Raw genomic sequence first — 20,258 nt, 5'->3', positions numbered from 1 at the left:
AAACAAGGCAAAGCAACGAGCACAGTTTTCACACTGGAGCAAAGAGAAGCAAAGATGTGTTTTTGCAGGTCATTTATTGATTTCTCCAACAAATAAGGCCACGCCACACATACACCTTGTAGTATCTGATGATTACACAAGCTTGGTGAGTGACCCACACTTCACCCTCACCAGCACAAGTACTAAAATGTGAGTTGGAGAGCCCGATAGCTGCACAGAAGCTGTTAAGTGGAGAGGGAGAGCCATCAGCCCAGGTTTGGTACTACAAGCACATTCTGCGCTGGAGCAGCAGAGGAAAGTGGTTGTCCAGTGAGGAGGAGCTGGGCCGGAGGTGGGAGTGGAGTGCTGCACAGGTTCCCGAGGGTCAGGATGCCAGCTTGTGCACTGCTACAGTGATGCTGTCATGCTTCTGGATCATGATATTCCTAGAACAAGAAAAGGGCTGAGGCAGTTGAGGGGCCAGCTGTGCTGAGGAGGAGCTGATGGGGGTGGGGAGCTGGGCAGGGCATCATTCAGTGGCCGCAGCAACCCCCAGCTCTGTGCTAGACCTGTGGGTTGCTGCGTCTCTCCCGCCCCCTCCCACGAACGGTGCTGGAGAAGACTCTGCCCACCACACTGGCTGGCTACAGCATGGGATTTATTATCTGTAGGGACCCCAAACGTGGAGGAAGTACAGAGCTGCAGTAACCACCCTGCCCTGAAAGGTTTCCTTCTGCTTTTACAGTTCCTGCTTCTTGAGGTCCCACTAATCTAATGATTCACACGCCTGTCGCAGTGACTGCCGCCCCCCCTGTGGCTTCAGAGATGGGGCTTCCTCCACGGCTGCCAGTTTAACCCAAGATGAGGACCGCTGCTCTAGGGATCCGACTCTGAGGAGGACCCCAGGGAGGGATGGGGAGGGGTGAAGGCAAACAGGGGGGAAAAGTAACACCCCCAGGCTTGAAACTCACCCGCTGTCTGACTCCAGGCACACCACGGGCGTATCAGTCGGGTCGGAGGTGAGCTTGGCTGCCTGCTGGGCGAGGACGGAGATGATGCCAGCATGCTCATCCGAGAGGGTTCCTCGGCCTGTGAGAGGTGGGAGACAAGCCACGCGTGCCATGACAGCTTAGCCCCCCCTCAGGACCAAGGGGGGCTGCTCCTGCCTGCGCCCCTTTGCCTCCCCCGTGGGCTGATGCAGGGTCTCCACAGACTGTTGCCCTCAAACACCAAAAAGCCAGAATTCCAGTGGCAGGGAGAGGCAGCTCAGCTTTCCTCTGGTGTGTGGGGGAAGCCAAGCACCCTGGGGCAGGTGGGTGCTGGGGGGGGCCTGGGGACACCCAAGGGTGGCAGGGCAGGGGGGGGAAACGTACAGTAGGGCAGGGGCTGGTGCCCTCAGAGAGGGGGGCCCCCATGCAGGGCAAGGCCTGGTGCTCTCAGAAATGGGGGGGGGGGGGGGGGGGGCAGCCCATGAAGGGCAAGGCCTGGTGCCCACAAAGAGAGGAGGGCCCATGCAAGGCAAGGCCTGGTGCCCTCAAAAAGGGGGGGGCCCTTGCAGAACATGGCCTGGTGCCCTCAGAGAGGGGGGAGCCATGCAGGATAAGGCCTGGTGCCCTCAAAGAGGGGGAGGGGGCCATGCAGGACGAGACCTGGTACCCCCCAAACAGGGAGGGGTCGAGTAGGACAGGGCCCGGTGCCCTCCAGCTAGGGGTCTCCAGTGTGGCAGCTCCCCGTGCCCCCACCCCCGGCGGCGCTCGGTTACTCACAGCCCAGGTTGAGCCCCTGCGAGTCGGTGCAGAGGACGCCCACCACGGCCGGGCTCTTCATGCTGCGGGGGGGGCAGGGAGAGACAGCGGCGGTCAGGGCCGGGCCCCCCCTCCGCCGCCAGGCCTCGGGCCGGCCCAGCCCCACCCCCGCCACCCCCACGGCCCTGGGGGCGCACGGCCAGCCCTGTCCCGGCCCCCCGTGTCCCGTCCCGGCCCCCCCCGTGTCCGTACGTGTCCTCCAGGTGCTGCTCCAGCGTCCCCTCCATGCCGCCGGGCCCCGCCCCCACTTCCGCCCCGCGCGGCCGCTCCCGGCAGCGGCTTCGCCCACGTGACGCGGGCGGCGGCTCCGCAGGGCCAAAAGGCCTCGCTGCGCGAAGGCGCCCTGAGGGGGGGCGCCCCGAACGGCCCCCGTCCCTCCGGCAGCCCCCCCGGGGCTTCCTGCCGTGAAGCAGCCGCTGCAGGCTCACACACACCACCCCCTAATCCTGGGGACGTGCAGGGCACGGCCTGGTGCCCATAACGGTGGGGGTGTCCTATGCAGGGCAGGGCCTGGTGCCTCCAGAGAGGGGGGGGGCCATGCAGAGCAAGGCCTGATGCCCACAAAGAGTTGGGAGAGCATGCAGGACAAGGCCTGGTGCTCCCAAAAAGGGGGGGGGGGGGGATGCAAGGCAAGGCCTGGTGCCCCCAGGGAGGGGGGGGCCCTTGCAGAACAAGGCCTGATGCCCACAAAGAGGAGGGGGGGGGGGGGGGGGCATGCAGGACAAGGCCTGGTGCCCTCAAAAAGGGGGAGGGGGGCATGCAGAACAAGGCCGGGTGCCCGTAAAGATGGGGGTGACCTATGCAGGGCAAGGCCTGGTGCCCCCAGAGAGAGGGGGCCCATGCAGAACAAGGCCTGATGCCCACAAAGAGAAGGGGGAGGGGGGGGCATGCAGGATGAGGCCTGGTGCTCTTAAAAACGGGGGGGGGGGCATGCAGGGCAAGGCCTGATGCTCTCAAAAAGGGGGGGGGGGGCATGCAGGGCAAGGCCTGGTGCCCGCAAAAAGGGGGGGGGGGGATGCAGGACAAGGCCTGGTGCCCTCAAAAATGGGAGGGGGGCATGCAGGGCAAGGCCTGGTGCCCTCAAAAAGGCAGGGGGGGGCATGCAGGACAAGGCCTGGTGCCCTCAAAAAGGCAGGGGGGGGGCATGCAGGACAAGGCCTGATGCCCATAAAGATGGGGGTGTCCTATGCAGGGCAAGGCCTGGTGCCCCGAGGGAGGGTGGGCCCATGCAGAACAAGGCCTGATGCCCACAAAGAGGGGGGGGGGGGGGGGCATGCAGGACGAGGCCTGGTGCCCTCAGAGAGGGGGGGCTCATGCAGGGCAAGGCCTGGTGCCCTTGCAGCGGGGGGGGGGGGGGGGCATGCAGGACAGGGCCTGGTGCCCTCAGAGAGCAAACCCAGCCCCTGCCCCCCTGCAGGGCAGGCGGCACAATCAGTGCTCTTACTTGGTTTTTTTTCCCCCACCTTTCAACTTTTTATTTCTATTTCCCTCCCCCCCACCCAGCACCACTCAGGATTTGCATGGCAAGATGAAATTCAAGGGGTGTTTTAACAGCAACCCCCACCCCACAGCCAGAGCATCCCCTCGCAGCTGGACCACGCCGAGGGATGCAGGCTGGGGGATGCGGGGACACGGGCTGGAGCCCGATGTTCGCAGCGAGAAGGACCACGCTGGATTCATGCATATGGTGTTGGGGGGTCAGGACCTCCATCCTGTTCCCATGGGGCAGAGAGGTGCTAAAAGCGATGCTCAGCCCAGCATCCGTGCCAGGAGCCCCCCCAAACCCGAGCCCCGCTGCCAGCAGGAGTGGGAGGTAATTTATGGTGGGTACATGGCAAAGCTCTGCGGCGCTAATAAGGTACCGGCTGAAGCTGTTCCCGACTGCGCCTGGCGATAGATCTTGGCTTGTCAGGTCCAAAAATTAAAATATTATTGATGGGCGAAGTAAAGTGCAGCAGGATTTTTTATTTTCTATTTTATTTTTCTTCTTCCTTGAGCTGGGAGCTCTCCCAGGCAGCATCTGACCCCGACTGCCCCGGTGCTCCCCACTGCATCCTATCACACTGGGATAGCTTGGATTTATATTGCCTTTTTTTGGTGGAATTCCACCCGTCCCCACCCCCCCCACCCCCCATCCCGGCCCTAGGAAGCAATGCAGGACAAAAATAGAAATTTTCTCTATGGAGGATGGGGGCTGCATCCTCCCTGTCGCATCAGCACCTTCACAAGGAAACTTCTCTGCAACAACCTCTCCTGAACCGTTCCCGGCTGCAGGATTTCTGGAAACAGGGATTTTGGGGAGAGTTGGGATTAATTAATTCAAGCCCAGGTAGAGGAGACTTCAGCGAAGCAGCAGAACAGCTGCCACATCAAAAGAAGTGCTGCTCTCCGGGCAGGGAAATGCCGGGGCTATTTTTAACTAATTAAATAGATGATTTAGCACCAGGCTGATACTTTACCAAAAAAATTGAACACAAAAGTCTGATGAGACCGCGTGGCTTTGATCAAACCCATATTTCAAATCCCAGCCCATCACCTCGGGCCATGTTTTCCCCCTGGGGCTAAGCCCCCCCAGCTGCTCCTGGTCCCTAATTTGTCCCCATGGACCCAGTCAGGCATGAATTAGCCCCAAAATCAGACTTGGGGATGTTTATTCCTGATAGGAAAAGCCAGGAAGGACTAAATTCATAATGCTGGTGAGGAGCCCTGACGTGATGGGGATGATAGCAATCTACCTAGCTATCCAGGGCTGGAAAAATCCATCTTGCTGGGTCAGAATTACAAACCCAGCTTTATTTTTGGGAACAAAAAATGGAGTTTTATTTCCTGCCCTTGTTGTGCAAAGCGTCTTAGCCATGGTCTCTGCTTGCAGGCGCTGGGAGCTTGGTCCAGGGAGTCCCAGAAAAATCCAGGGAGCCCAGGACCATGCACTGGCCACGGAAGGTATTTAACTTTTTAATTATTTTTATTTTTTTATAGCTGGACTCCCAAAGGCACTGCACGGGATGAGGCAGCGGGTGGCGAACAGCCCCAGCGTCGCAGATGCTCAGAGGTTTCTTGCTTCTCTCTCACCTGATGGATGCGGCCGTGGGGGCCAGTGGGTGTTTTTGTCAAGGCCCCCCATCCCCGAGCACATTGGGATGTTGTCCCTCGCATCCCCTCAGGATGTACAAATTAAAGAAGAAGCCAGTATTTCTAGCTTTTCCTGCCTTTTTAGCCACTTGAGCAATCCCTGGTCTTATTCCCTTGCGCTCCCAGGAGATGCACCAAATGCAGTTTGAGGTATGGGGGATATACTTCAAACCATAAATCAACAGATTTACACATTATATTCAGATTCAAACACACCCTCATTACTGAAAAAGATATTATCCCCTCTCTGCTGCCTTTTATTCTCCCAAATAAATGCAGCCAAGTCTCGGTTTCTACAGGATATTTATCACAGAGCCACATTATTGCACATTGTGCTCTTACGAGCCGAGAAGTAGCAGGCTAAGTTTATTCCTGTGTTTTCTTTTAGCTAAATAATCACAAATTCTTAATTCAATTCTTAAGTACGCCCGTCAAGGATAAATATGGATATAGAGGTGTAGCTGGAAAATCCAGCTGTGTTGGCTTAGCTGAAAAATAACCCTGGGACGCGGGTGCGGGTGGTGCGGGGTGTTTTTTTTCCCTTTCCTATGTGGTTTATTAATATTTCTTTTATACCATTAGAGATTCACGTCTCGTCTGTTTATTCTGAGATCATCGGGGAGGGGGAAAACCCATCAGACCCCACGGTGGCGGAGCTGGAAGGGGCTATATAGGGCGGGCGGCGCGGGGCTGCGGCAGAGCGCGGTGGCACCATGGGCTGGCTCCTGCACACCCTCTGCTTGCTCCTGCTCCTCACCTCCTGCCCCTGCGCCATTATCACCGGGGTAAGTGCCAGCTCCATCCCCAGCCTGGCAGGTTGATTTATTTTTGTGTTGTTGGGGTAAATAAAGCAGGAATCGGTCCCTTTTGCTGTTGGCTTTGGTTGTTTCCACCCCCCCACCCCCCCCAGTTTTTTACTTATTTTTCAGATGTGTGGATGCTGATCCCGCAGCCAGCCCCAGCTCGTGTGAAGTCGTATGGGTGGGCTGCTCCTCCTGCTTCTCTTCTAGCACCGTGTCAGGGAAACAAGGGATTTTAGGAAGTTTTCCAGCATGGGAAAAAATTGTATCTTATGGGCATAATGGGCATCCCCCAGAGCGTGTTCCCAGTTGGGACAAGGGCTTGAGCACCCCAGGTTGTCTTTCTCCCTCCCAAATTAAGAGAAATTATTAAAAGAGGGGGGGAACTTTGGAATGCAAAGGACAGGTACGGTGCTTACCCTGCTGTGTTAGTGGGCTCTTGGGGCTTGGTGTGGCCAGGAGCTCGGTGCTGCTGAGCAGGTGCTGGACCAAGAGTGATGCTAAAAGCAAGAGGAGCAGTGAGTTTGGGGGACAGAATCAGGCGTTTGTGGTGCTTCAGGAATCCAGATGCTGCTTTCAGCAGAGCTGAGCTTGGCCAAACCTCCCCCTTTTTTCCCCTGGCAGTGAAAAAAATGTTCTGGTTAAAACCAAGGCGAAGCATTCGCCTCCCGGGTGCCTCTCTGCCTCCCAGCTTTTCCCAACCGATGGAAATTTAGTGGTTGACTTGGGCTGGCTCTTGACTCCTCTTTTTCCCAGGCACCCCTTATAGTCAGACCTATTTCTTTCAAGCCCATGAGATTTTTGGCTGGATGTCCCACCCCCCCCCCCCCCCCCCCAACCCCTACATACACCAGGTCGGGGGGAGCCACAGCCCAATAGATCCAGCAGCTCTTGAAATTATTCCCAGGGCTTCAGTGACTCATTTTGCATAACCAGAGGAGAGCGGTGGGATGTGCAGCGCCCTGGCTGCCTGCAGCCCCCATCCGCCCCCCCCCAGCATTTGCAGGTGAGGGTCCATCATTGCTGAGATCTGGTTTTTAATGGTATTTGGGTGTTACGAGGTACTTTGGATGCTTAAGCAGAATCAGGTTCCCTTCAGGACAGGGAGGATTCTGCAAAAATCCCCTTATTGCCCCCCTGTGAGAGAGCTGCACCCCAAGATTGTGCTCTATCCATTGATTTTTTTCCCCAGCTGCAATTTCGAGCAATGGATTTAGGGCGGGGAGCTCCTGGGAGCGAGGTACCCCAAGGAGGGGGTAACCCCAGGGGGGTTGGGTGAGTCCCATCGATTCTTCTTATGCTGCCAACCCGACGTCAGGAAAATGGGTCAGAGAAGGGGTTGGAGGTGCGATGAGCTGCTCTGGTGTTGCCCAACAGAGCCGGGGGGGGCAGGACAGGACCTGCTTGGTGCTTGGGATGCCCCCGTCTGCCTCTCCCTCAGCACCCTCAGGGGCTTCCAGGTGTGGTGGTGAGCTGGTGCAGCAGTGCCACCCGTGCCTCAGTTTCCCCATCCCGGGGGAAGAGGTGACCGTTTTCCATTTGCCGCCTCCCTGGGTGGGAGAGGCTGAGCTGTTGGCGTTACCCTGCTCCCTGCTAATAACCCCCCCAGCACTGGGCACCTGCGTTATTCACCAGGTTTTGCAGGCTCAGAAGGGTGACGTGTACGCAAGGGGGGGGGGGGGGGTCCAGTCAGTGAGTTTATCCCTCCCTGCCACTGCTCTGACTTGGCACTTGGGCAGCTGCAAACTTTTCCTGATTTCCCCCCACCTCCTGCAAACCCCAGCACCCCCAACCCAACCTGTGCCCTGCCCCAAACCCCAAATGGGAGAGCTGGGAACAGCAAATCCCCCTCCCTTAAATCCCCACTCCGGGGTTGCACGCAGCAGCTTGTAACTGCTTGAAACCAGCTTGGTGCGGGCTGGTTTCCCCACTGCCCCCCCTCCAGAAGAGGGGTAGCGATGCTTTCCCGGGTGGTCTCACTAACCCACCGTGGTCCCTCTCCCCAGGCCTGCGAGCGGGACCCCCAGTGCGGCAGTGGGACCTGCTGTGCCGTCAGCCTCTGGCTGCGGGGGCTGCGGATGTGCACCCCCCTGGGGCAGGAGGGGGACGAGTGCCACCCCTTCAGTCACAAGGTACTGGGGGGGGATGCCCAGTGGGGCTGGGATGGGGGGCGAGGACCAGGCAAAGGGCACCGAGCTCCTCGCATGGGAGAAAAGCTCCATTAAAGCTCTGGGATGGAGAAGGGGGGCAGTGTCGGGGGGCTGGGGTGGATTTGGGATGAGGGTCCAGGCAGTGTCGTGGTGGTCCACGTGCGCCAGTGCACCAGTGGCAGCTGGTTCCAGCCTCTAAAATATTTTGAGCAACCCCCTGGCTGTCCACACTACCCTAAATCCCATAGGGAATCGCAGAATGGTTCGGGTTGGAAGGGACCCGAAACACCACCCAGTGCCACCCCCTGCCCAGGGCAGGGACAGCTGCCACCAGCCCAGGTTGCTCCGAGCCCCGTCCAACCTGGCCTTGAACTTCAAGGATGAGGCACCCACAGCTGCTCGGGGCACCCTGTGCCAACGCCTCGCCACCCTCACAGTAAACGATTTCTTCCCAATATCTCGTCTAAACCGACCCTCTGTCAGCTCAAATCCATTCCTCTTGCCCTGTCACTACAGGCTCTTTTTTACAAAATCCTCGGGACGCCCTGTGGGTGCTGCGGACCTTGACCCAGCGCTGGGACCGAGCTGCCTGGCCCGTGCATTTAAAGAAAAGTGCGTGATGCCACACCGCTCCAAACGGAGCCATAAACGCTCTGCCAAGCGAGGAAAAGCTGCGTTAATGCCACAGAGCTGCCCCAGCCCCGTGATTTCTGCCCGATAAGACCCCCTGCGCGCTGGGATTACTCCCAACCGTGACACTGCTGCGATCCCTCCTCCGTGAGGATTTAGCAGCGACATCCCGGCCTGGGGGGCAGCATCCCACTCCGTGCTCCCATATTGATTTTATGCAGCGGGAGCAAGATTTAGTGATGCTGCACCTTCTGCCCACACAGGGAAGGAGCGAAGAGCTTGAGAGGGATCAAAAATTAATTTCAGGCGTATCACCATTAAACCTGGGAATAGCCGGAGATTTTCTCAGGGCTTTGATCCCGTCTCATAATTTTTTGGTTGCGGCAGAGCCCTGACATCCTCATCTCCGCCACATGTCTCCGCAGGTCCCTTTCTTCGGGAAGCGCCAGCACCACACCTGCCCGTGTTTACCCAACTTCATATGCGCCAGGTTCCTCGACAGCCGCTACCGCTGCTCTGCCGACTTCAAGAACATCGATTTTTAGGGTGATGCTCCCAACTTCCCATCCATGAGCTCCCAGCACTCCTTTCTTGCCCTCTCCTATGGCCACCGGGTGCCCACATAGCACCAGGCAATCTTAAAAGTGCTTTTCCAAGGTAGACAGTGTTGTTATGAGCTGTATGTTCTATGGGGAAACTGAGGCACGGTCAGGCCAAGCTGCTCTGACATGGAGCTTAGCAAAGCTCTGCCCCAGCTCGGAGCAGGACCCGGCTCCAGCATCCTGTGCAGAGTGCGTATGGCAAATATCTGTGGCCTCCAAAACCCCTTTCACAAGATGTTGTCTGCATGTAATGGATGCTGTCAGCTAGTGTTCACCTCCCTCCTTTATTTTATACAGTAAAACCCGAGCACCCGGCAGCCAAGAGCTTCCTCCGTGGCTTTTATCCTGGTGCATGATAAAATTTGGGACGTGAAGCTGATCAGCATCGTTTCATCTGCCAAAGCGTCTGCAGGACGGCGCAGGGGCGGTGGAGACCTGACTTGAATTATTTTGACACTTTCGGTCGTCCGCTAGGAAAAACAAAAGTCAAGAGGGGCAGAAACTTCATTTCGTGGGGAGTTTGAGCGTTTGGGTCGCCAAGCAAAACTTCAGCTTCTGCCCAAAGTAACCCAGAGCTGAATCCTCCACAACCCCCCTGCATCCTCTGAGCTGCTTCAACTCCCCTGCGATTCCTACGGGATAAAGCATTTCTGTCGTGGCAATTCCCATTGTGATATCGCCCGGTTGTGTCTTATCAGCATATTTCTTTCCTGGAAGCAGCTCTTCAAGCTGGTGATGGATGATCTAATCTAGGCTGCAATTAAAAGAAATTAATATCAAGTAGCGGTGGGGAATTAGGGAAGGGATTTCCCTAGAATTTGAGCAATGCCATGTGTTTGGCAGAGGCTGAAGCGGGGCTGGCTGGAGCCGTGTTGTGCCAGATGTGGATCTTTGGGATGTTGGAAAATGTTTTCCAGCCTCAGCATCTGCCTGAGGTTTAGGCACCGTATGAGGGGTTGGGAGTTTCTCTTCATATCAGTTGAATTTGAGTGGGGAATAGGATATTAAAGTTAATTAAATGCCCTAAAAGTTCTCTCCGACACGTGCTTTCTGTTCCCCTCTTGGAAACATATTGTGGAAAAAACGTGTATACTTGAGCATCAATCCTGCTTCCTACAGCGACCCCCGGCAATAATGAATAAAAAGAAATAAATAAAAGAAAAAAGAAGACTTATCAGCATTTACGGGGGGGGGGACGGACCCCCAAACACCTAAAACCCCCCTGAATGGGGTCCTGTCAGGCAGAAGCAGTGCTACAACAGAAAGCTGATTTTGGGGGTTTGAATGTGCCGAGCCAGTCCCGGGAAGCCCCTGGGGTTCAGTGCTGGGAGTTGTGGCACCCCCGGTGCTCGGGGATCCTCCCTGTTTGGTAGGTTTGGGGGGTTTGGGGGGGTTTTGGTGCTGTAGCAGCAACTGTTTGTATTTCTAAAGACCCCAAAGGACCCCAAAGCAATGGCTGTGGCAGACGCTGCGTTTCCATGGAGAGTAAAGCCACCGAGATTTGGTTTGCTGCTGGGTAAAAGCCTCCCCACACCTGTTTCTCCCCCAACAAAATATTGTAGATTTGGTGAAAATAAACCAAAGCAATGACTAGGTTGGTATTACTTAGGTTGTTTGTGGTTTGGGGTGGTTTTTTTGCACAACAGTTTTGTTTTTTATTTACCACATAATGATGCACCGGGGATGCTGCGCCAGCCCAGGCAGGGGTTTGTGATTCCCGACACTTGGCACCGGGGACCCTGGCAGAAGGGCTCTGGGGATGCGGTGGGTTGCCAAATAGAAAGGGGTCCCAAAGCAATACAGGGAAGGGGGAAAAGTCAGGAAAAAAGCACAACATTTTGTAATAGTGTTAAAAATACATATAGTTTCACGGTTTGGGTTTCTTTTGTTAAGCTACCTTACCTCATTCGCTGCCTCTGGCCTTCCCTCAAGCTTGGAAATGTGCAGAAGGGGCTGTTGTTTTTTTTTTTTTTTTTCTTCATCAATTTTTAGACATCTCCCAGTGGAAAACATTGCAAGCGATTTTCTTCCAGCAGAAACAACAGCAAAAAGGAAATAAAGCACTAAACAGCTTCTTACCATCCTTAATTCCCAGTTCAGGGGGACGTACCAATCTCCCAGTGGCTTTCAACCACAAGAGGTGACAGTTTAGTGGGAAATCACTTGATTCTGGCATAAACAGAGGGACACCCCCATGGCAAGAGCAGGCTCCCCTTGGTTTCACATGGTACGTTGAAGGTGTGATGGGTGGGTGGTCCAGGCGAGGGATGCGCCGCCTGAGCAGGTCCCTGCCGTTGCTCCCCACTCCCACTGGGGACGTGCCCTGCAGGAAAAAACACTTTAAAGCTGCTTTAAAATTGCATTTAGGGGAGTAAAACCCAGCAAAGCTCCTTTCCCCACCCCACCCCTTTTATTTTTTTCCCCAGAGGTGGAAAACTCTGTGCAGGAGAAAAAGCACAAGCAGCCAAACAAAAGCTCACGTCCTCCTGCGGGGCTGGGGAAAAGTCAACACAAGCTCGTAATCAGGAGGATGGGGGGCTGCTCCCCCCAGCACGCTGCCGAGTGCCCCCTCGGCCTCCCGCACGTGCGTTTCCCCGTCGGCTGTTTAATGTTCTGGCTCCAAGGTGACCCGAGCCCGGTGGCACCAGCCGGTGAGGGCTGGGACGTGGCTGCAGTGTCACAAACCCAGCACCATGTCCTTGGCGGGGGGTCCCAGCTCTGAACAGTCAACACAACATAACTGCACGTACGGCTGCCAAACAGCAGGAAACTATTCTTTTTTTTCTTTTTTTTTTGGGGGGGGGGGGGGGGCGTGTCTTTTTTTCTATTTTCTTCTTTCTTTTTTCTTTTTTCTTTTCCCTTTCCCTTTCCCTTTCGCTTTCCCTTTCCTTTCCTTTCCCCTTTCCTTTCTTTTTTCTGTTCTATTCTACATTCTTTTCTATTTTCTATGCTATTATGCTCTATCTTATTTTCTCCTTTCCTTTCCTTTCCTTTCCTTTCCTTTCCTTTCCTTTCCTTTCCTTTCCTTTCCTTTCCTTTCCTTTCCTTTCCTTTCCTTTCCTTTCCTTTCCTTTCCTTTCCTTTCCTTTCCTTTCCTTTCCTTTCCTTTCCTTTCCTTTCCTTTCCTTTCCTTTCCTTTCCTTTCCTTTCCTTTCCTTTCCTTTCCTTTCCTTTCCTTTCCTTTCCTTTCCTTTCCTTTCCTTTCCTTTCCTTTCCTTTCCTTTCCTTTCCTTTCCTTTCCCTTCCCTTCCCTTCCCTTCCCTTCCCTTCCCTTCCCTCCCTTCCCTTCCCTTCCCTTCCCTTCCCTTCCCTTCCCTTCCCTTCCCTTCCCTTCCCTTCCCTTCCCTTCCCTTCCCTTCCCTTCCCTTCCCTTCCCTTCCCTTCCCTTCCCTTCCCTTCCCTTCCCTTCCCTTCCCTTCCCTTCCCTTCCCTTCCCTTCCCTTCCCTTCCCTTCCCTTCCCTTCCCTTCCCTTCCCTTCCCTTCCCCTTCCCCCTTCCCCCTTCCCCCTTCCCCCTTTCCCCTTTCCCCTTTCCCCTTTCCCCTTTCCCCTTTCCCCTTTCCCCTTTCCCCTTTCCCCTTTCCCCTTTCCCCTTTCCCCTTTCCCCTTTCCCCTTCCCCCTTCCCCCTTCCCCCGTCCCCCTTCCCCCTTCCCCCTTTCCCCTTTCCCCTTTCCCCTTTCCCCTTTCCCCTTTCCCCTTTCCCCTTTCTTTTTCCTGTTCTATTCTATATTCTTTTCTATTTTCTATGCTATTCTATTTTCTATTCTATTGTGCTCTATCTTATTTTCTTTTTTCTTTTCTTTTTTCCTTTTTTCTTTTCCTTTTCTTCTCTTTTCTTTTCTCTTTTCTCTTTTCTTTTCTTTTCTTTTCTTTTCTTTTCTTTTCTTTTCTTTTCTTTTCTTTTCTTTTCTTTTCTTTTCTTTTCTTTTCTTTTCTTTTCTTTTCTTTTCTTTTCTTTTCTTTTCTTTTCTTTTCTTTTCTTTTCTTTTCTTTTCTTTTCTTTTCTTTTCTTTTTTTTCTTTTCTTTGTTTTTCTTTTCTTTTCTTTTTTCTTTTCTTCTCTTCTCTTTTCTTTTTTCTTTTCCATTCCACTGTGTCCTGATTTTCCCCTAAACTACCCAGCAAGCCCACCCCACACTCACCCCAAGCCCAAACCAGTGCTCCCAGCCCACCCCTCCCTCCTGCAGGGACCGTCAGGGTGCCCTGGACCCCAGGAGCAGCCTCGGGAAGGCGCTTAGGGAATGACGGGGTTAAGACTGGACTTTGTGAGCTTCATCTATTTATAATTATATAAAAATGTAGGAGATATTATTCATCTTTTGAATTTTAATTGTTTACATTATGCATTATATATCCATATTATTCCTGTTATCGCTTTGCTATTTATTATTTTGTAATTTAGATATTTTTAATTTATATTTTTTATTCTTTCGGGGGAGGCTTGGAGGGAGGTTTTGTGCCTGAGGTGGTTTCTGTGGCTCATCCCGCCAGCTTTCCTCATTTCAAATCCAGCTTGAACTCCGGTCTGAGCCCAAACTGGGCTGCACCTTGTTGCCTTTATGGTGGCCACAGCTCAGCCCCTTCCCACGCCTGCACAAAGCAATCGGGTGATTCTAGCCGGTTCCCTTCTTGCTGCCGAAAAAAAATCACAATTAATTCTTGTTTTACCCCACCACAAGAGCCAGCCCCATCACAGAATCCCACCTTCCCCCCGCAGCAGCAGAGACCACCCTGGTGGCACAGGGATGGAGTAGCTCTGCCCGCAGCATCCTTTCTAAAAAGTGGCAACAATAAAGACCAAAAAACCAGGATCCGCCGGCTTTTCCATGCTGTCGCCAGAGAAACCCAACGGAAACTCTCCTGCCACGATACCAGCAGCTGCCACCAAGTTTTCTGGGGGGCTGGATAAGATGTAGTGGCTTGGGAGATGCTGCTCAAATTAAAGCAGCACAGAGTGGGTACCAGGATCCTTATCCTGCATCGTTCAGCATCGCCCCGTGTCCTTCGCCCGCCGCGTCCCTCGTGCTCTCCCCTTCGGACACCGCGCAAGGCCAGCTGATGCCTGGAGCCATTATCGCGGCGGGCGATACCGAGGCGCTCATTAGGAGTTTTAATCCTGTTTTAATGGTCCTCGTATCGCTGGGCAAACCAGATGGAGAGGGGTCAGCCTGCTGCAGGGTCACCTTTCCCACAGCCTGTTTGCATCCCACCGTACTAATTGGTTTTTGCAGATAACGGTGGGTCCCAGAGCACCAAAACGTGCGTATTTTCTTTTTTCTTCTACACACCCCCTGCCGCCCAGCGGGGGCCCCTTCCCGTTCCCAGCTAGGGAGAGACACCCATCAGTTTGGGGTGGGGGGTGGGGGGGTCCCACTGCTGCTTGCGATGGCTTTGGATGCCAAAATGATGCCTATGAACAGGCAGCGCCTGGTTGTGATGAAGAATTTGGGGTGCTAAAGGATGGAGGGTCCGGAGGGGGGATAGAGGGAGGGGAGCAGAGGGTTTGGGGTACAGCATCATGGTCAGCACAGTGTGAGTGTCCCCCCCACCTTGCCTGGTGACGTGTTGATACCAGCCGACGTTTGCCATGTCCTTGGGTCCCTGGGTGCCACCTGCCTTGGCTGGGTGCCCGCCAGAGGGGGTGGTGGTGGGGGGGTGGTCCTGGCGGCTCTTGGCACCGCAGGTTGGGGGCGCGGGGGCGATATAAACCACCCGGCGTTTGCTCCGGCTGCCCCAGCACCATGCGGTTCCTCGTGCTTCTCTGCGCTGCCTCTGCCCTCTCCCAGGGTGTCACCAGGCAAGACACCGCCGCGTCGCTCTCGTGGGCCACCTGAGTCAAAATTAAAGGGGAAAATGAGCAATCGGAGCTTATTTTTTGTGGCTTTGGGAATTTTAATGGCTTTGGGAAGCAGAGGTGAAGGCTGAGGCTTGGGGAAGTGGTTCCAGGGGTGCGGAGGAGCTGGGGGTGCCTGGGGTGGGGGTCTGGTTTCTAGAGGTGCTTTGAGGTTTTGCAGGAATCCCCCCGACTCAGAGTTTTGGGGGAGCCTGCTGTGCTTCTGCTGTTGGACCAGCACCAGTATGGAAGGTGCTGACAAAATCCTGCCTAACTCTTATTTTTTCCTGGGTGCTTGTGCCAGGCTGCCCTTGGAAAGGGGGAAGAAGCTGAGAGAGGTCCTCAGGGAGAAGGGTTTGCTGCACAGCTTCTTCCAGCGTCACCACTACGACATCGGCACCAAATTCCCACATGCTTTTCCCAACGGGACCAAAGTGGCCACCGAGCCCCTGCTGAACACCCTGGACGTGAGTATTGGCTTCGATGGCAGCAGCGCAGCCCTGGGGTGATTTGTGGGCTGCCCAGCCCCACATCTGTGCTGTGCATGGACCAAATCCAGATCCTTTTACCCCAAAGCCTTCAGCTCGCAACCTTTGCCCCTTTTTGCCCACGCTGGTGGCCCTGGGCAGAGCCAGGACACTGAGATGTCCCCTCAGCAGCTCTCCTAGAATCAGGGTGTCCCCATGAAGAGGGGGACCATGAAGGCTGCAAGCCTGGGGAAGCCCCCGATTTGGTTTCATGCCTTAAAAGCCACCCTTGGTCCTGCTGCCTCACAGGTGGAGTACTACGGGACCATCTCCATCGGCACCCCACCGCAGAACTTCACTGTGGTCTTCGACACCGGTTCCTCCAACCTCTGGGTTCCCTCCATCTCCTGTACCAGCCTGGCTTGCCGTAAGTAGGAGCAGGCAGGGCTCCCCATTCCAGCAGAGCCGGGTCCAGCAGCACACCCTGGGCTTATAAGTGTGTGATCAAGCCCCAAGACGGGGTGATATGGCCAGGGGACTGGGGGCCACCCGGCCAGTGCAGCGAGCAGCCCCCGTGGTGCTGGGTCCGTAGCATCTCTGCAATGCACCGGAGAGATGGGTGTTTGGGGTGTAGGGCTTGCTCAGTGTTGTACTCCACAGGGTGATGGGATATGCTTAGTGCTCCGTGCCTCAGTTTCCCCATCTTTCTAAAGGGGGTGGTGGGATTTCCTGCGGGTTGCTGGAGGAGGGGCGGGGATGTACAGCAAATGCTCACAGCTAAATTGTTCTTGAAAGCAAGATAATAAACGGCAGGTCTAACCAGCAATTCAGCAGGGTGCCTCCTCCCACGCTTCCCTTACGGCTTAGCCTCACTGAAAGGCTTCATTTCTGGTTTTCCCACTCACCTTCTAGAAAACCATAAGATGTTTAACCCATTGCTGTCCTCCACGTACAAAAGCACAGGGCAGAACCTGACTATTCAGTATGGCACTGGCAAGATGGAGGGCATCGTGGGCTCTGACACCGTCAGCGTGAGTGCCACGATGGCATCTTGGGGGGGTCCCTTGTGTCTTCTCCACCTGATTAACGCCAGCACTGCAGTGCCTGATCCAGGTCTCAGGACACCCTCCCTGTGCACCCTCCCTGTCCCTAGGTTGCATCTCTGGTGGACACTGACCAGCTTTTTGGCTTGAGCACCACCGAGCCTGGCCAATTCTTTGTCCATGTTGCATTTGATGGGATCCTGGGTTTGGGTTACCCAAATCTGGCTGCTGATGAGATCACACCAGTCTTCGATAACATGGTGAATGAGAGGTTGCTGGAGGAGAACGTCTTTTCCGTCTATCTGTCCCGGTAAGCCATGTGAATCTCAAGGGCCAAGGGAGGCAGCAGATGCATCTCGTGCATGTCATTGCGTTGCCTGGTGGCTCCAACTCCTCCGCTGTCACTGCTGCCATTGGGCTCTGGCTCTGTGTTGTGCATGGCATGCAAAGGACAGGGGGCTTGTAGCAGGTGGCCACCAGACTTATGGCTTGCTGGGGAGTCACCATCCCTGGAAGTGTTTAAAAAATGTGTAGATGCAGTGTTTAGGGGCATGGCTTAGTGGTGGGCTTGGCAGTGCTGGCTTAACGGTCGCACTTGATGATCTTCAAGGCCTTTTCCAACCTCAATGACTCTATGGAGCAGCTCTAGTTTCCTGGCACATGCTTTCACCATAGCTCCCCTTTTCCTTTTTTTCTGGGTCCAAAGGACCTGGCACACACTGTTGTTTGCCGCTGCCTCACTGACGCTCTGTAATGAGGAGGGGAGCAGGTGCAACCATGGCATCGCGAGCAGCATCTCGCCCCATGGGACACACAGCCCTGCTGTTTTAAGCTGCGTGCACTGAAGACACGTGGCAAACCTGCACTGTTTTTCCTTTCTGCATCATCCAGCGAGACAACAGGCAGTGTGGTCATCTTCGGGGGAATCGATGAGTCTTATTTCACCGGCTCCATCAACTGGATCTCCGTCTCTTACCAAGGTTACTGGCAGATCTCCATGGACAGGTAACAAACCAGCTCTGCTGGCCTACATGCATTTCTAACCATCGTTTCTAAAGAGACCTTGGACCCAACAACACCAGGGGCTTTCCACCGGCATCTAACACCCCATGGCTGAGTGATGCAGAAGGTTAAGGGGCCAAAATCCATAGTACTTTGGTAACTGCCACCCAACATGGGGACACGTTGTGTCTGCTTCTTCTCTGCACACAGCTTGTGCTCTTTGGGGACATTCCTGTAGACGAGCCGAGTAAAATCATGGTCCAAACACCACTTTGTTGGGCTCGGTTGGATGCCAGCTGCTGGGTTGTGTTCAATGCTTCAGTCCCCACGTGTGCCATCAGGGCTGTGATACCAGCTGATGTTGCAACCTCCCAGGAGCAAAAAGCTCAAGGGCAGCACCCTGGGTTACCCACCTTTCACTCCTGTCAAAGAAGTTCAATAACATCACCAAGATCCAGCTGGTTATTTAACAGCCCCGTGCTTTGTCTGTCCTCCCAGCATCATCGTCAACAGCCAGGAGGTTGCATGCGGTGGTGGCTGCCAAGCCATCGTTGACACCGGCACTTCCCTGGTGGCTGGGCCACCCTCCGGCATTAGCAACATCCAGAGGGCAGTCGGGGCCAGGCAGGACAGGGACGGAGAGGTAAGAGCACCCATGGTTTGCTCTGCTCACCCTGGAGGCAGCCCGGCACTGCTGAGCCCAGTGCTGAGAGCTTCCACGCATGGGGAAACCATGCCTCTGCTCATGGCAAATCAGCCCTGCTCTTCTGGTACCTCCAACAGAGACCACCGTGAGACACTCCCAGTCTCTTAATTTATACCGGTGAAATCAAACCCCTTCACTCCTTGGCCTGTGAACATGTTGTTTCTCACCTAAGAGCCTCTTTTCCCTGCTCTCTGCAGTACAACGTGAACTGCAGCTCCATTGCTGCCATGCCTGATGTCATCTTTGTCATCGACGGGGTGCAGTACCCTGTGTCCCCCTTGGCTTACACGGAGCAGGTAAGGGGGAATCAGGTGGTCCAGGTTTCTGGAGCCTTTCTGGAGGTCCTTCTACTTTCTGCAATGGCTCTGGTTGCCTTGGCTTCTCCCGTTCCCGTGGGAGATAGGGGGTGGATGCCCATGGGTCTCCAGAGCAGTGCCAAGAAAAGACACTAGCCCACATTTCTCCGATTTGCCTTTCCTTGCTCAGATGCAGAACGATCAAGGACCTTGCATCAGCAGCTTCCAGAACACCTCCGGGGATCTCTGGATCTTGGGAGATGTCTTCATCAGGGTGTACTACAGCATCTTTGACCGGGACAACAACCGTGTTGGGCTGGCCAAGGCTATTTAGATCCACCACGATGCCAGCGGTACTTTGGTTTTATCACACAACCAAACCAACCATGTTTTTTTGGTCCCTGAGGAATCTCTCACTCATGCATGAATAAAGCGTGGATGATTCAGCGTTGGTGGCTGCCCATTTATTTGTGATAAAAGGGCAGGAATTAGGAAGGAGCTGCCCAGCACTTGCTGCTTCGTGGTGGCTCAGGAGCACTTGGTCAACACAGTCTAAGGCTTTGGGGAGTCACAGCCTGCAGGGGCTGAGAGGTGGGTCCCTAGGGAGTCAAGAGCAGTTCTTCTGTCGGGGCTACATCAAGTGAGAGATTCTGGGAAACCCACATTTCCATCCAGGGAGGATGAACTCGCCATCCCAGAGGCGGACCAGGATCAGAGCAGATCCCTGCAGACCCACAATCATGTCCCACTCGTGGGTCACTTAGTAGCTCTCCGTCCCTGGGCCCAAGGTTCACCCTCATGTCCCTTACATGGTGTCTGATAGCCCAAAGACAGTTCCCTGGGAGGATGGGGCTCGGCTGGAGATTTCCCTCGGACCACCCAGGAGAGCAGGGCAGAAGAAGGTGCTCACCCAGCGCGTGCCCTCCCATCACGGGGCTTTTACTGAACGGCATCCACAGCTGCACGTGTGCAGAGGTGATGTCTTATTTTAGTTTCCGTCGTTTAGAACAATCCAGCTAGACTTCTTTGTTTCCCCATAAAGAATCTCAATTAAATGCCCCTTTCCCAATAACCAGTCTGTGCTGTGAGATGGTCACCAAGAGCCTGGGAACACCAGCTAGTCCTCAATTATAGTCTTTACTGCTGTGCAACCCCCCCCCCCCCCACCTCAAGACCCAACATATTTATTTGATGATCATTTTCCCTCTCAAAGGTCTGGATGGTTCCTTCTGGAAATTACCTTCATCCATATAAAACCCCATTAAAAATGGAGCCTGCCTCTCTCCTTTCGAGCAGCTGCAGTGGAAGCTCTCAGCAGGTGGCTGGGAGAGAGATCCAAGAGTCCCTGCTGCTGGTTCATCTCCACTGTGCTCAGGGATAAGGGGCTATTTGCATTATTGATTGATAAATGAGGCTCCATCACCGGTGGGACCCAGAGATTGCTTACCCGATGGGAACAGGAAGCAGAGATCCAAGCAATCGGGGTTGGAAATTAATTTTTCTTTCCTCTCACTGGGCAGAAGTTGCTTTTTGAGCCGCCTAGAAAGGAGCAGATGATATGGGATGGTGGAAATGGGATTTATCCCCCTGCAGCTCCCTGAGATCCCTCAGCCCTGGTGGGTGGAAACCCCCTGTGCCCAGGAGGGACCCAAGCCCGGATTTTGGGCAGATGGGATTCCCTCAGCTCCATCACGGGAATTTTCTCCTTGTTATGAGCAAGAAGAAAGGAGCCTGATGCAGTGGCAACTGTAGCTCTGAGGACCAGCAGCCCATGGACCAGTCCTTGCCAGGATGGACCACCTGGAGCACCCAGG

At 54.7% G+C, this 20,258-nt stretch overlaps 3 protein-coding genes across 4 annotated transcripts; 2 read left to right on the top strand and 1 right to left on the bottom strand.

Moving 5' to 3' along the window:
- Window positions 1–57: 57 nt before the first annotated feature.
- Window positions 58–2,106, bottom strand: LAMTOR5 (late endosomal/lysosomal adaptor, MAPK and MTOR activator 5). Its single transcript, XM_040617004.1, has 4 exons — window positions 1,977–2,106; window positions 1,746–1,807; window positions 951–1,068; window positions 58–425 (listed from the first exon to the last, which is right to left on the bottom strand). Exons 1-4 carry the CDS (start codon window positions 2,009–2,011, stop codon window positions 365–367), a joined length of 276 nt encoding a protein of 91 aa, XP_040472938.1. The 5' UTR covers window positions 2,012–2,106; the 3' UTR covers window positions 58–364.
- A 1,039-nt stretch (window positions 2,107–3,145) lies between these two features.
- On the top strand, window positions 3,146–10,638 carry PROK1 (prokineticin 1). 2 transcript variants are annotated; one of them, XM_040617042.1, is made up of 4 exons: window positions 3,146–3,597; window positions 4,764–5,701; window positions 7,723–7,848; window positions 8,922–10,638. In XM_040617042.1, exons 2-4 carry the CDS (start codon window positions 5,630–5,632, stop codon window positions 9,039–9,041), a joined length of 318 nt encoding a protein of 105 aa, XP_040472976.1. In that variant the 5' UTR covers window positions 3,146–3,597; window positions 4,764–5,629; the 3' UTR covers window positions 9,042–10,638. The 2 variants fall into 2 exon arrangements, with proteins under 2 accessions (XP_040472976.1, XP_040472977.1); XM_040617043.1 differs by lacking the exon at window positions 3,146–3,597 and having other exon boundaries at window positions 3,915–5,701; window positions 8,922–9,042; window positions 9,396–10,638.
- Window positions 10,639–14,830: 4,192 nt separating this feature from the next.
- Window positions 14,831–18,890, top strand: LOC121098508 (embryonic pepsinogen-like). The gene is made up of 9 exons (XM_040616561.1): window positions 14,831–14,894; window positions 15,235–15,397; window positions 15,707–15,824; window positions 16,310–16,428; window positions 16,551–16,750; window positions 17,332–17,445; window positions 17,941–18,085; window positions 18,346–18,444; window positions 18,641–18,890. Exons 1-9 carry the CDS (start codon window positions 14,839–14,841, stop codon window positions 18,776–18,778), a joined length of 1,152 nt encoding a protein of 383 aa, XP_040472495.1. The 5' UTR covers window positions 14,831–14,838; the 3' UTR covers window positions 18,779–18,890.
- Window positions 18,891–20,258: the final 1,368 nt, after the last annotated feature.

Source organism: Falco naumanni, chromosome 17 (assembly GCF_017639655.2).
Source record: "Falco naumanni isolate bFalNau1 chromosome 17, bFalNau1.pat, whole genome shotgun sequence".
Lineage (NCBI taxonomy): Eukaryota > Metazoa > Chordata > Aves > Falconiformes > Falconidae > Falco > Falco naumanni.
The sequence above is the reverse complement of the archived record's forward strand: the minus strand, read 5'-3'. Positions and strand labels throughout refer to the sequence as shown.